We start from the raw sequence: 13,858 nt of genomic DNA, 5'->3' as shown, positions 1-13,858 counted from the left end.
GATTGACAAACTAAAGAGTAGCAAGTCACCTGGACCAGATAGTATGCATCCTAGGGTACACTCAACCTAATGAACCAAAAAGTGGCTATCTCTCCAGTCAATCATGCACGCAACCTTGGAGTCATAATTGACAAGGAACTTTCCTTCAAGAACCACATCACAACAAAAATCAAAGATGGATATCACAAACTTCTAACACTACGTCAATTAAAACCTTTCCTCTCCCCCAATGACTTCAGATCAGTCCTTCAACTACTCATCTTCTCCAACCTGGACTACTGGAACTCCCTACTATTCAACTTACCCTTAACACCATTTGACCACTCCAAATCCTACCAAACGTAACTGCAAGAATAATCACTGGATCGAAAAAACATGATCACATTACTCCTACACTTATATCACTTCACTGGCTCCCAATAAAATTTAGGATTGAATACAAAATTCTTTCCATACTACACAAAATAATATACGAAAAACAAACTGGCTAAGCTTATCCATAAAACTGCATTCTCCAAACAGAAACCTCAGATCAGCAAATAAAGGACTACTAAAGATTCCACCTGCTTGCTCTAAACACACCAACTCAAGAGAGCAATTTCACTAGGAAGCCGTAAACTCTGGAACACCCTCCCAACCGAACACAAGAAGATCTAAAAACCTGGATGTTTACCAAAGCATACCAACTCACCCAATGACTCTAAATCACCACTCCCCTTCACATTGACACCAACAAAAATGCTGAACCAATGTAAGAAAATAACATAACAATGAACTGAAACATGTATAACCTATCCTACGAACTAAGTTTATAAAACAATATCTATGTAAAATTATAATTTCTATGTTAACTATTTGAACGAACCTTTTGTAAACTCTGTTAAACATTGAAACTTTGTAAACCGTTGTGATGGCGAAACCGAATGACGGTATATAAAACTCGACAAATAATAAATAAATACTGAAGGAACTCAAAAATGAAATTTCTGATCTATTAGTTAAAATTTGTAATCTTTCATTAAAATCATCCATTGTACCTGAAGACTGGAGAGTGGCCAATGTAACCCCAATATTTCAAAATGGCTTCAGGGGCAATCCGGGAAACTATAGACCACTGAGCCTGACTTCAGTGCCGGGAAAAATAGTGGAAACTATTCTAAAGATCAAAATCGTAGAGCATATAGAAAGACATGGTTTAATGGAAAACAGTCAACATGGTTTTACCCAAGGGAAGTCTTGCCTAACAATTCATTTTTTTGAAAGGGTTAATAAACATGTGGATAAAGGTGAACCAGTAGATAAAGGTGTATTTGGATTTTCAAAAGGTGTTTGACAAAGTCCCTCATGAGAGGCTTCTAAGAAAACTAAAAAGTCATGGGATAAGGTTATGTGGGGGGATGAGCTGAAGCAGACGTGGCTAGCTTCAGCTCCCGGCCCCACAACAGAAAATCATCAGCGAAATTTGGCTAAGGGCTTCTGAATTCATCACCGGGATACAGGAGAAGGCAGCCCATGTCGATTATTACATACATGAACAGATCTCCAGGTATTATGACTTCAAAAAGCGGTAAGAAAGAAAAGGAACGAGCACGGCCCGCACTGAAAAGCAAGATGGCGACAGCCTCGTGTAACAAGCGATTCCTCTGCGCAAAGTAGTCTCACAGCTGTGGCACTAAAAGAAATAATCGCTGTGACGCTGGACGAAAAACTTGCCGGAATCTCTGAAAAATTGTCCGAGGTAAGGGAAGCCCTGACTGAACTCGGACCGCATCTCGAGCAGGTTGAGGGACAGGTCTCCCTGCTCGAAGATGACATGATGGCGCAAACAGGGAAACTGAGCACACAAGAGGAGACAATTAAAGAATTACAACTCAAACTGGATGACCTGGAGAACAGGTCCCGCAGGGCCAAACCTGCAGCTGTTAGGGCTGCCAGAGACTGTAGATGAAAAAGGATTGGGAACATTTCTGGAAGATTGGCTGCCTGAAGCTGTTGGGGAACCAGAGCTGGCAAGATTCGCATAGAAAGAGCACACAGAGTAGGCCTCCAGAAAGCAATGGACAGTCGCCCTCGAATAACAATAGCAAAAGTTCTAAATTATGCCCACAAGCAGAGAATTTGGATAGCTTCGAGAAAACAGCGAGAAATACTATAACAAGGGAATAAAATAAGAATTGCACAAGATTTTTCAGCCCGAGTTTCACAACGGAGGGCTTTTTCCTGCATATGCTCTACATTAGTGGATAAACAAATCAAATTCGCCATGCAATATCTGGTGACCTTAAAGATATGGTATGGAGGAAAAGGGCAATCGTTTGATTCTCTGGAGACCACTCAAATATTTCTCACTAAGATCAATTCTACATGATCTGGGCACCTAGTCACTACTGAATGGTAAAAGTTTAGAAACTTCATGTCAAAAGACTTTCATTAGACCCTGGGACAATATGCTGCAGCTATGCAAATTAACTAAGAAAAGGATTCTACCTTTAGTTACAGAATACAACTGAACTGCATACGGGGAAATTGCACATATTCCCAGAAAACTGAGCTACTGGCTTATAATTTGCCCCGTATAGCTAATATTCTGTGTTGTGGGGCAGGAACGCTCTAAAATGTGACCTCTAAGTTCCTCTAATTGTGAGGGACATACTAGAGTCTAATCGGGGATTTTCATTTAAGGGAAGGGTATGGGATTTGGGACAAATTGCGATCTGGGATCTATGGATGCAGGGATAGGGGGATCTCACAAACGACAAAAGGAACATCGAGTATCTGATTTCAGCTTATCTAGTAAACCTAGGAAGCGGATGAAGGTGGAGAAGGGGATATGTGGATACTATTCTCAAACAATTTCACACTATGGGGGACAGGTTAGGCTGGGAAACTTGGACCCCTTTATCTCATTACACAATGATATTCTTGGGTAACAGACCAAACAAGGAGCAGAATGGGTAAATATAGGATAATTTCATGGAATGTCAACGGGTTGGGATCTCCCATAAAATGAAAAATAATTTACCAGCATCTCCAACGGCTAAAAGTGAATATTGCATGCCTCCAAGAATCTCATCTCACAGAAAAGGAAAGTACTAAGCTGCGAAGTGAGTGGGTCTCTGAGTGTCACTTCTCTCCAGCGAAGGGAAAGAAAGGAGTAGCCGCCATTCTAGTCAATAAGAATACACCATTAACAATAAACAAGGAACTTCAAGACCCAGAAGGCCGTTTTATCATAATCATAGGTATCTTAGCAGGAAAACAAATAACACTATGTAATATATACGGCCCCAATGTATCAGATCCTGGTTTCTTCAATGATGTGATTACACTACTTTTAACAAATGCACAAGGCGAACTTATCGTAGTGGGAGATATGAACTGTGTGTTTGATGCTCAGATGGATAAATCCCAAATCCCAAAGGGATTCCGTCAGAAAAAAGAAACAGGAGTAGCCCATTTATGTAAACAGTTAGGCTTAATGGACCCTTGGCGTACATTAAATCCGGCACGAGACTACACTCATGTGTCCCGAGCGCACATTACTCTGTCAAGGATAGACTACATACTGCTCGCCCTCCGCCTTTTTTCTAAAGTGGAGACCGCAGACATTGGAGCGATAGTTATAGTGGATCATGCTCCTATATGGGTGGATGTGTAGTTCTCATCGGAACAAAAAAACCGGAAGACCTGGAGGCTACCGGGTCATCTCACCAATGATCTCGACTTTCAGAAGCACTTACAGACAAAATGGGATGAGTTCCAGGATAACAATAAGCAACATCTTACTAATCCATCTTGATTTTGGGACGCTAGTAAAGCCGTGATACGTGGTGAAATAATAGCATATGCTGTGAAAAAACATAAACAACTGAATCAAACTATCCTAAACTTAGAATCTCAATTAAAACAAGCAAAATTTCAGCTGGCAGCAACATCCTCTCCTCCTAATAAGGCGGCATATTGGGCATGCCTAAATTCATTGAATGCTCATTTACATCTCCGAGCGCAAAAGTCACTCCAGACCTCAGAACACTACTTTTATAGACATGGCAATAAATCCAGTAAATTGTTATTACGTATGGTAGCGATAAAAAGGGAAAAAACCTTACATTAACGGCCTGAAAACCAATGCAGGCACTTGCGTGACAAATACCAGAGAGGTTCTGGATACCTTAAGACAATTTTATGAAACCCTTTACAAAGAAGATAGAAAAGGAGACCAGAACGATGAAGACGCTTTCTTCCATGATATTTCCTTGCCTACAATTACAAGCACAAAGAATTCATTGCTAGACCCATTGCAGCAGGTGACGTGTCGGGTGTAATAAAAATGAGTAAAAGCCATATCACCGGGTCCGGATGGATTTCTTCTGAGTACTATAAGATCTTAAACCCTAGGATTTCAGAGATTTTAGCATCCTTCTACAATCAAGCGTGGCAAGGAGATGGCTTCCCAGCGTCTTTCAACAATACCCACATCACGGTCTTACCGAAACCAGGCAAAGACTCCCTCCAAGCAGCATCATATAGACCAATATCCCTACTAAACTATGATCTGAAACTCTATGCCCGGGTAATGGCTATCCGCCTTGGAACAGTATTACCATCCATCATCTTCCCATATCAAGCAGGTTTTGTTGGTGGTAGAAATGCTGGTGCCCATGTTGTGCGATTAATGGCAGCTCTTGAGACTTCCCACCATCTTCGAATCCCAGCTATGGCCGTGGGATTTGACTCAGAGAAAGCTTTCGACCATGTATCATGGGATTACATGTTTTCAGTAATGGCCCGCTTTGGTTTCTCCAATCACATCATAAAAGCCATCTCTATCCTCTACCAGAATCCCCAATCTTATATTGTGGCAAATGATTGTTTCAACGGAGATCCCAATACAGAGAGGAGTTAGACAAGGATGCCCGATGTCCCCTATCCTATATATTCTTTTGTTGGATCCTCTCCTTAAGAAGTTAGCTAATGCTTCAGAAATACAAGGCCAAAAAGTAGGGGGGGGGGGGCTCATTTCACTGTCGCAGCTTTTGCGGATGATATGCTGTTGTATTTAACCAACCCAATACAGTCTTTGCTTTATGTTCTTACAGTGCAACAGGCTTTTGGCAAATTTGCCGGTCTAAAGATTAATGTGGAGAAATCCGAAGTCCTGGATGTATTGGGTATTTTAAAAAATAAGTGGCCTGGAACATTTCCATTAAAATGGGTTTACCTCTTCATTAAAATATCTAGGAATATATATCCCAGCAAATACCAAGGACATTTACTCCTTGAATGTTCTTCCTATGAAACGAAAACTGATCTACAAATTGCAATCGTGGCAGACACTACCATTATCACTTTCTGGGAAAATACTACTTCTCCATCATTTTGAGATTTCCAAATGGCTCTATTTATTCAGCAGGATACAGAGGACGTAAACAAAGCTCTAAGCAGATTCTTATGGCGAGGAAAACGAGCAAGGATTTCCCTACAGACTCTTATGCGACCCAAACATGAAGGAGGATTGAATTGCCCTTACTTACGGGCTTATAACTATGCTAGCTTAATGCGCCATGTATGTGACTGGACCCTGACAAGAGAGACATGCTCCCCAATATTTCCACCTGGACAAACACAGGCGTTATTTCTTCGCTGGTCACCACTAGGGCTAAAAACCGTTATACACATGTTTGATTTAGAAACCACACCAGTATATGTACACAGCTTTCAACAGCTCCAAGAGATATATCATGTACCTCAAGTGGACTTCTATGGCTACCTCCAACTAAGGAATTATATCATGGAAAAATTACAGATCATAACCTTTATTTCCGAAATCATTCCAACTGATTTCTTTCCTTCAAGGACCAGATGGCAAGCGTACTAGTTGCTCGCAGTTTTATACAGCGATTACGAAATTGTCTAACCCACCCGATTTCACATCTATAAAAAATAAATGGAACTAGTGGCTACCCCGAACAATATCAGAGAGAGAGCTTACCTCCTGTTTCCAAAACATTACTGTAACCATCGAGAATGTAACTTTGCGAGACAATTTCAATTTTACTACCAAGCCTACTACTCACAATATGCAGCGTTCCAAATGGGTCTCATACTGGAGCGTTTTTGCACTCTATGCTCGGCTGATAAACCTGACTTTTAACATAGTTTCTGGGCTTGCTCAGCAGTGGAAGAGTTCTGGCATTACCTACAAACTATAACGTTAAAAATGTGGAATATAACATTACCACTGGACCCTCTAACTTGGCTGTTTGGTATAATAGAGAAGCCTAATGATATACTGTATAAATACCAAATCCAACTCTTTCACAAAATCATCCTCATAGCAGTAGACACTATACTCTGACAGTGGTTGAACTCTAATCCTCATCTCAAACATATATGGAAAACGATATCTGGAACACTTAACAGCGCAGCTGAAGACTATTAAATCTCAGACGACAAATTCCAGAATATGGTCTGACTACGTAAAATTACAACTGACAGAAGCTTTATCATTCCTTAACCGGGACAAAGAAAAATCAGGATGATTTACATACAAGATATTTGTCAAATCCATACTATTTGAAATATGTACTGTATTAATATTATGCATAAACTTTAGTTACGGATGCCAAGTAGAAATCCTTTAGGTATGAGCCATACTTAGTCTATCGCACTGACTTTGCAGATATGGGACCCATAATTTACACTGCCTTTAACTCACACATAAACCACATGGCACCATATTGCTCAACCTCTCCCAACCATTTCATTTTTTTGTTCTTTCTTTCCTTTCTTACTGCTTTTCTTTCTTCCCATTCACGATACCTTTCTTACTTTACTCACATACCCATGCAACTACTCACTACACAGATTCACTCTTCCACCTCATCTATTTAAGTAAAGAAATCACTTCACTCACATATGCCACTTCATCAAAGCAATCCATGGTTTAATAGTTTAATACAATTTCTATGTTTGGAATTCCAGATAGCATGGGGTGGGGAACAAAAAAATCGCACAGCTATCATAGCACTAACAGAATATTACCTAATACGTACATCGAGATAGTAACTATGAGACTGGAAACAATATGAAATCCTTACTACCTATACTGGGTAGAACTACTAGGGATAATATCAAGGGCAATGACCAGATAACATATGAAATACTGCTGTCAGGAATTTCATAGAAAATGTTACAGAACTATGTCTTATGTCTAACCTATTGGAACAAGATACAGTTTACTGAATTGTTCATTGAATTGTTTAGGTTTTTATTCCGTCTGGTTTGCAAGTTTCTATCAGAGTAAACAGTTAAAAATTAACTTGAGTCTTAACCCCTACGAATTATACATCATATGTTATACATCGTTTGTTAACAACTTGCATTACCCTCTTATTACTTGACAAGTTCTGTTGAAAGGATGTCAAAAAAACTGTTTGTATGGTATAAAGCAAGGTGCTGTTAATAAACATAAAAAAAAAGTCATGGGATAGAAGGCGATGTCCTTTCGTGGATTACAAACAGGATTAAATGGTCAATTTTCTCAGTGGAAAAGGGTAAACAGTGGAGTGCCTCAGAGATCTGTACTTGGACCGGTGCTTTTCAATATATTTATAAATGATCTGGAAAAGAATACGGCGAGCAATGTTATCAGATTTGCGGATGATACAAAATTATTCAGAATAGTTAAAACACAAGTGGATTGTGATACATTACTGGAGGACCTTGCAAGACTGGAAAGATTGGGCATCCAAATGGCAGATGAAATTTAATGTGGACAAGTGCAAGGTGTTGCATATAGAGCAAAATAACCCTTGCTGTAGTTACATGATGTTAGATTCCATATTAGGAGCTACCACCCAGGAAAAAGATCTAGGCATCATAGTGGATAATACTTTGAAATCGTCAGCTTAGTGTGCTGCAGCAATCAAAAAAGCAAACAATCTTAGGAATTATCAGGGAGGGAATGGTTAATAAAACGGAAAATGTCATAATGCCTCTGTATCGCTCCATGGTGAGACTGCATCTTGAATACTGTGTTCAATTCTGGTCGCCGCATCTCAAAGATATAATGCCGATGGAGAAGGTACAGAGAAGAGCAACCAAAATGATAAAGGGGATGGAACAGCTCCCCTTTGAGGAAAGGAGGAAGAGGTTAGAGCTGTTCAGCTTGGAGAAGAGATGGCTGAAGGAGGGATTGGATAAGTTCTTGGAGAAGTCCATTATCTGCTATAATTAAGTTGACTTAGAAATTAGCCACTGCTATTACTAGCAACGGAAACATGGAGTAGACTTAGTTTTTGGGTACTTGCCAGGTTCGTATGGCCTGGATTGGCCACTGTTGGAAACAGGATGCTGGGCTTGATGGACCCTTGATCTGACCCAGTATGGCATGTTCTTATGTATATGACAGAGGTCTTTAAGATCATGAGAGGTCTTGAGCAAGTAGATGTGAATCAGTTATTTACACTTTTGGATAATAGAAGGACCAGGGGGCATTCCATGAAGTTAGCAAGTAGCACATTTAAGACTAATCAGAGAAAATTCATTTTCATTCAATGCAACAATTACCGTATTTTCCGGTGTATAAGACGACTGGGCGTATAAGACGACCCCCCCTTTTTTATACATATTTTTAAGAAAAAAAATAATTTTACACTCAAACAGGAGCAACCCTATCTATGAAAAGGCAACACTACAAATACCGTATATCAGGCCCTAAAAACCAATATACCTCTTATTAGGAAAACAGAACTAGCAAGCAGCTATAGATTCCCACACATAAATAATTGTAAAACTATACTAATAAGCAGAATAAATGTTTCAAAACAGCTATGAACAGAATAACATCCAACAATTAAAAACTCATAAAAACTATTAAACATTCTCCAAACTTATATACAGGAGCCCAGCTTATATACAGGAGCCCAGCTTATATACAGGAGCCCAGCCTCCCAACCTTCAGGAAGAGACTTAAGACCTGGCTGTTTAAAAAAGCTTTCCCGGACACCGATTAATTCTATTCAGCCAGATTCTACCACTTCCACATGTAAAAATGTTATTACTAATGTAAATACCTATACCTAATGTTATTCTCTTTCTTTTCTTCTCTCCTCCCAGTTCTATTACCTTGTTATTTGTAACTGCTTCCTTCTACACAAATAGGTTATTGAATTGTTTACTGTACACCCCTGTTATATGTAAACCGGCATGATGTGTTTGCAACATGAATGCCGGTATATAAAAATTTTAAATAAATAAATAAATAAATAAAATATTTCAAAAAAGCAGACACATCACATAATATTAAATAATTAAAATGGCAGTCAATCAAGAAAAATAAACTTAAAAAGCCACCTTTTCCTTACCCCCTCCAGCAGCTCTCCTATTCCTCTTCCTCTTCCTTAGGGCCCATGTCTCTCACACACACACACCATACCAGTCATGCCCCCATGACCAGTTTCTGTCTCTCACGCACCAATCATTTCCCAAACAGTCTTTGACACACACACCAGACACCTTCCTGAACAGTTTCTCTCATGCCATACACACACACAGGCTTCCCACTCCCGTGTTCTGCTTACCGTACATATACGGGCTTCTCACTCTCATAATCACTTTCTCTGTCTCACACACACACACACCAGTCTCTCTCTCATTTCCATGCTCACTCTCCACGTGCACAGGCTTCTCATTCCCTGAATCACATTCTTTCTCTCACATTCACACACAGCAGTCTCTTTCTCTCACACACACCGTCACCTTATCAACCAGTCTCTCTCTCATGCACGCGCACACACACACACACACAGCCAGTCCTCCCGCTCCCATGCTCTCTCTCACATAATCAGGCTTCTTACTCCCATGCTTTCTCACATACCCAGATTTCTCACTTCCATGCTTTTTCTCTCTCTCACACTCACATACACATCAGTCATCTCTCTGAGCAGTCACTTTCATTGTCTCTCACACACATGAGCTCGCTGACCAGTTTCTCTCAATCACACACATGCTCTCAATCAAATGCATTCTCTCACTTACAGGCTGGCTGCTTCTCTCTCTCTCTCTCTCACTTACACACAGGCTGGCTGCTTCTCTCTCTCACACACAGGCTGGCTGCTTCTCTCTCTCTCACTTACACACAGGCAGGGTGGCTGCTTCTCTCTCTCTCTCCCACTTCCACGCCCCCCCCAGCACAAATAGTAGCTGCAGCAGCTTCCTCCTCCAGCCCCCGCAGGCCAAGAAAGAAGAAACCCATCGGCCGCGGGAGGCTCACGCTGCTGTCTCCTTTCCCGATTACCAGCTCCTTCGACTGCTCGGGGGCCGATGCTGCTGCGCCACTGCTATTTTTTCACGCGGCACGGCTCTTTCTTCCCGTGCATCACTTCCTGTTCCGGTTCAAAGGGGGGGGGGCAGGAAGAAGACAAGGCCAGCCGCGGATGCCACAGCTTTTTTTTTTTTTTTGCACCGCTGCCGTTCCCGCTGGGCTTGAACGTGCTTTTAGCCCAGCGGCAACGGCAGTGCGGTGCGCGGGAAGGAGAAAGCCGTGCCGCATGAAAAGATAGCAGCATCGGCCCCGAGCAGTCGAAGGAGCTGGTAATCGGGAAAGGAGACAGCAGCATGAGCCTCCCGCGGCCGATGGGTTTCTTCTTTCTTGGCCTGCGGGGGCTGGAGGAGGAGGTGATGCAGCTACTATTTGTGCTCGGGGGTGGGGGTGGAAGTGAGAGAGAGAGAGAAGCAGCCAGCCTGTGTGTAAGTGCGAGAATGCATTTGATTGAGAGCATGTGTGTGTGATTGAGAGAAACTGGTCAGAGAGCAGGTGTGCCCGGCGTATAAGACGACCCCCGACTTTTGAGAAGATTTTTTTGGATTAAAAAGTCGTCTTATACGCCGGAAAATACGGTAAGTTCTGGAATTTGTAGCCAGAGGATGTGGTTAGTGCAGTTAGTATAGTTGGGTTCAAAAAAGGTTTGGGTAAGTTCTTGGAGGAGAAGTCCATTAACTGCTATTAATCAAGTTTAATTAGGGAATAGCCACTGCTATTAATTGCATCAGTAGCATGGGATCTTCTTGGTGTTTGGGTATTTGCCAGGTTCTTGTGGCCTGGTTTGGCCTCTGTTGGAAACGGGATGCTGGGCTTGATGGACCCTTGGTCTGACCCAGCATGGCTTGTTCTTATTGGTCATTTTCAAAGACAGGATTCTGGGCTGGGTGGGTCCTTGGTGTGGTCTGACCCAGCATAGCCCTTATATTCATAAACCAATATGGCCCATTCTGAGTGACTCATTTATTCTAAACATGATTGCTCCAAGTTTTAATTTACTGAGGGGTTGTTTAATGAATTTGAAAGACCGATTGGGCGCATTTAGCAGTAGACATTTTAATTGTTTACAAGTGAATTTTTTAAATCTTGTACAGTAGAGCACTAATTTAAAAATGTTCAGATCACTCTTTAACACTCAGATTTAAATCTTCCCTCGTTGTCATATTTTCCCCCTATGGTGATACAGCATTAAAAATGTGTAAAATTTTGTACATATTTAACTGGTATTTTTATTTTCAAACAGGTTTCTTGGTTTTTATTAATTTGTATTGCATAAAATATGGAGCGATAGCACTTCAGGAAATATTTGACAGCATACAGCCAAAGTTAGTATCCATTTTTATTACATATTCTGACTTTACTTATTTTTAATCCTAGAATCTTGTTCTACAGACATTCAGTAGGAAGCAAGCAACCAAACCTTTGATGTCTAATAACTATCCATTTTCCAAACGGTTTTGCACATTTTCTTCCCTGTGTGCAGTAGACTGGATCCTGATTAAGGGGCTGATTTACTGACTTGCATTACCACATTTAAGTAAATATACCCCATTCGCTCTATTATAAGCCACATTATAGTGGTTGATTTTTAGTGCAGCTTAGTAAATAGGCCCCTTATGTTCCCTTTTCTAGAAGAAATATTATATATTGGCCTTTAATTACTTAATATATAATTTTGCATTTGAATATTTGAGTTTGAAGAGCATTATGGTCATGTAAATATGAGGCCAGCATGTGTTTTTCTTCCACTTCTCTTCAGTATCACTCTGCTAGCTTGTAACTGATATTGAGGGTAACTAATTTATCTTCCTAACCAGATAATTTGCCAGGCTAACTTGGGTACTGAAATTTAGTCCTGTAACTTTTTTCCCTTAGTAGTATGTGTATCACTGTTTAATAAAAACAAGACCTGATAAACATCAATAAATGTTAGCACACTACATGTTTTCTGTTCAGTGCAATACTAACACTTACATTTATTAACTACTTTCATAACAGAATGTTTGGAATGGTTTTGGAGAAAATTGTCATTCCTGAAATACAAAAGGTGTCTGGACAAATAGAGAAGAAAATTTGTGCTGTTGGCATTACCAAAGTACTAACTGAGTGCCCTCCTATGATGGATACAGAGTACACTAAACTGTGGTAAGAAAACTTGTCTATAGACTGATGTAAAGCCTTTAGCACAATATGTTTATAAAGTTAGGTGCATATCTTTCATATTACCTCCTATTATTTTTTGTGTATGGTTAGCTATGTCCAGCATAAAAGTACTCAGCTTGCTCTAGAACCAAAATACCACATTGCTCTAGAATCACCTCGCAGCAATGCTTCATTATGCGGTGCAGCTAGGACCCACCTCACTCTGATACATACCAATGTATTTGAAATAGGCATTATCCCAGGACAAGCAGGATGCTAGTCCTCACATATGGGTGACGTCATTGACTGAGCCCTATTGCGGGAAAACTTCTGTCAAAGTTTCTAGAAACTTTTGACTGGCAGCCTGAGGCTACTGAGCATGCCCAGCGTGCCATGATATTCTCTGCCACAGGGGTCTTACTCCAGTCTTCGTTTTTCCGCGCTGCCCTCAGCATCGCGGTGACAGGAGCCCTGTGAGATCTTCTCACTAACTCTGACTGAAAAAGTCACTTTTTTCTCTTTTTTTTCCCCACTTGGGGTCTCACAAAATCTCATTTGTCACCAGACGGTGACAAAAACAATTATTTGGATTTCTCTCTTCTCAAGATTTCTCTTCTCTTCTCAGAGATTTTCCATCGACAGCTGTCGATAGAGACATGGCTTCAGGCTTCAAAAAATGCCTGGTCTATAACCGGACCATGTCTATAACCGATCCACATCTCGAATGTGTAATCTGTTTAGGAGAGAAACATGAAATTTCTTCATGTGTACAATGCCAGGAAATGACACCAAAAGGCAGAAAGCTGAGGCAGGAGAAAATGTCACAACTTTTCCCACCTCCAATCAGTGCCTTCACCGTCTCCTTCGACCAAATCTTCACCAACAGGGGTCACTAAGAAAATTCTTCTTAAAAGGCGAATCGAGGAATCCGGCGATGCTCCATCACCAGTACCGTCGACATCATCGACCAGGTCAGTATCGGAATCGAGGCCTAAACACAAGCACCGACGTCATCAAACCTCTGAGTCTCTGTCGCTCCCTCCCCCGGGGGAACCGACTGCTAAGCGGCATAAGTCATCCGAACCTCTGCTGACCTCCGTATCCTCGATTCCCTTGCCGACACCGTCGATATCGACGTCTGCATCGACATCCCAGATACCATCGACGCCAGACTTAATCGGCCTAATCAGACAGATGGTAAAAGAAGCCTTCCAGGCACAAGTTCTGGCGTCATCGCCGAGATACACCGAGGATATCAACTCAACTTCATAACCATTCCTCAAGATTCTCCACTGAATTCCTCTCATCTTAGCAAAAATCATTTGCTTCACATACAAACAGAATTATCCACCCTCCTGAAAGCCAGGGCTGTAGAGTTCGTACCCCGGCTTC

At 41.1% G+C, this 13,858-nt stretch overlaps 1 protein-coding gene across 7 annotated transcripts in view; it reads left to right on the top strand.

Annotated features, from left to right (window-relative positions):
* CSE1L (chromosome segregation 1 like) overlaps window positions 1–13,858 on the top strand; it is a 184,244-nt gene that overhangs the window by 149,836 nt on the left and 20,550 nt on the right. For all 7 annotated transcript variants that reach the window (XM_029612426.1, XM_029612429.1, XM_029612428.1 and 4 more), the window contains 2 exons: window positions 11,568–11,649; window positions 12,323–12,469. In XM_029612426.1, the coding sequence (XP_029468286.1) occupies window positions 11,568–11,649; window positions 12,323–12,469 (229 nt within the window). The remainder of the gene's footprint in view (window positions 1–11,567; window positions 11,650–12,322; window positions 12,470–13,858) is intronic.

The sequence above is a fragment of the Rhinatrema bivittatum genome, chromosome 8, assembly GCF_901001135.1.
Source record: "Rhinatrema bivittatum chromosome 8, aRhiBiv1.1, whole genome shotgun sequence".
Lineage (NCBI taxonomy): Eukaryota > Metazoa > Chordata > Amphibia > Gymnophiona > Rhinatrematidae > Rhinatrema > Rhinatrema bivittatum.
Note: the sequence above shows the minus strand (reverse complement) of the source record. Positions and strands in the feature narration are given on the sequence as shown.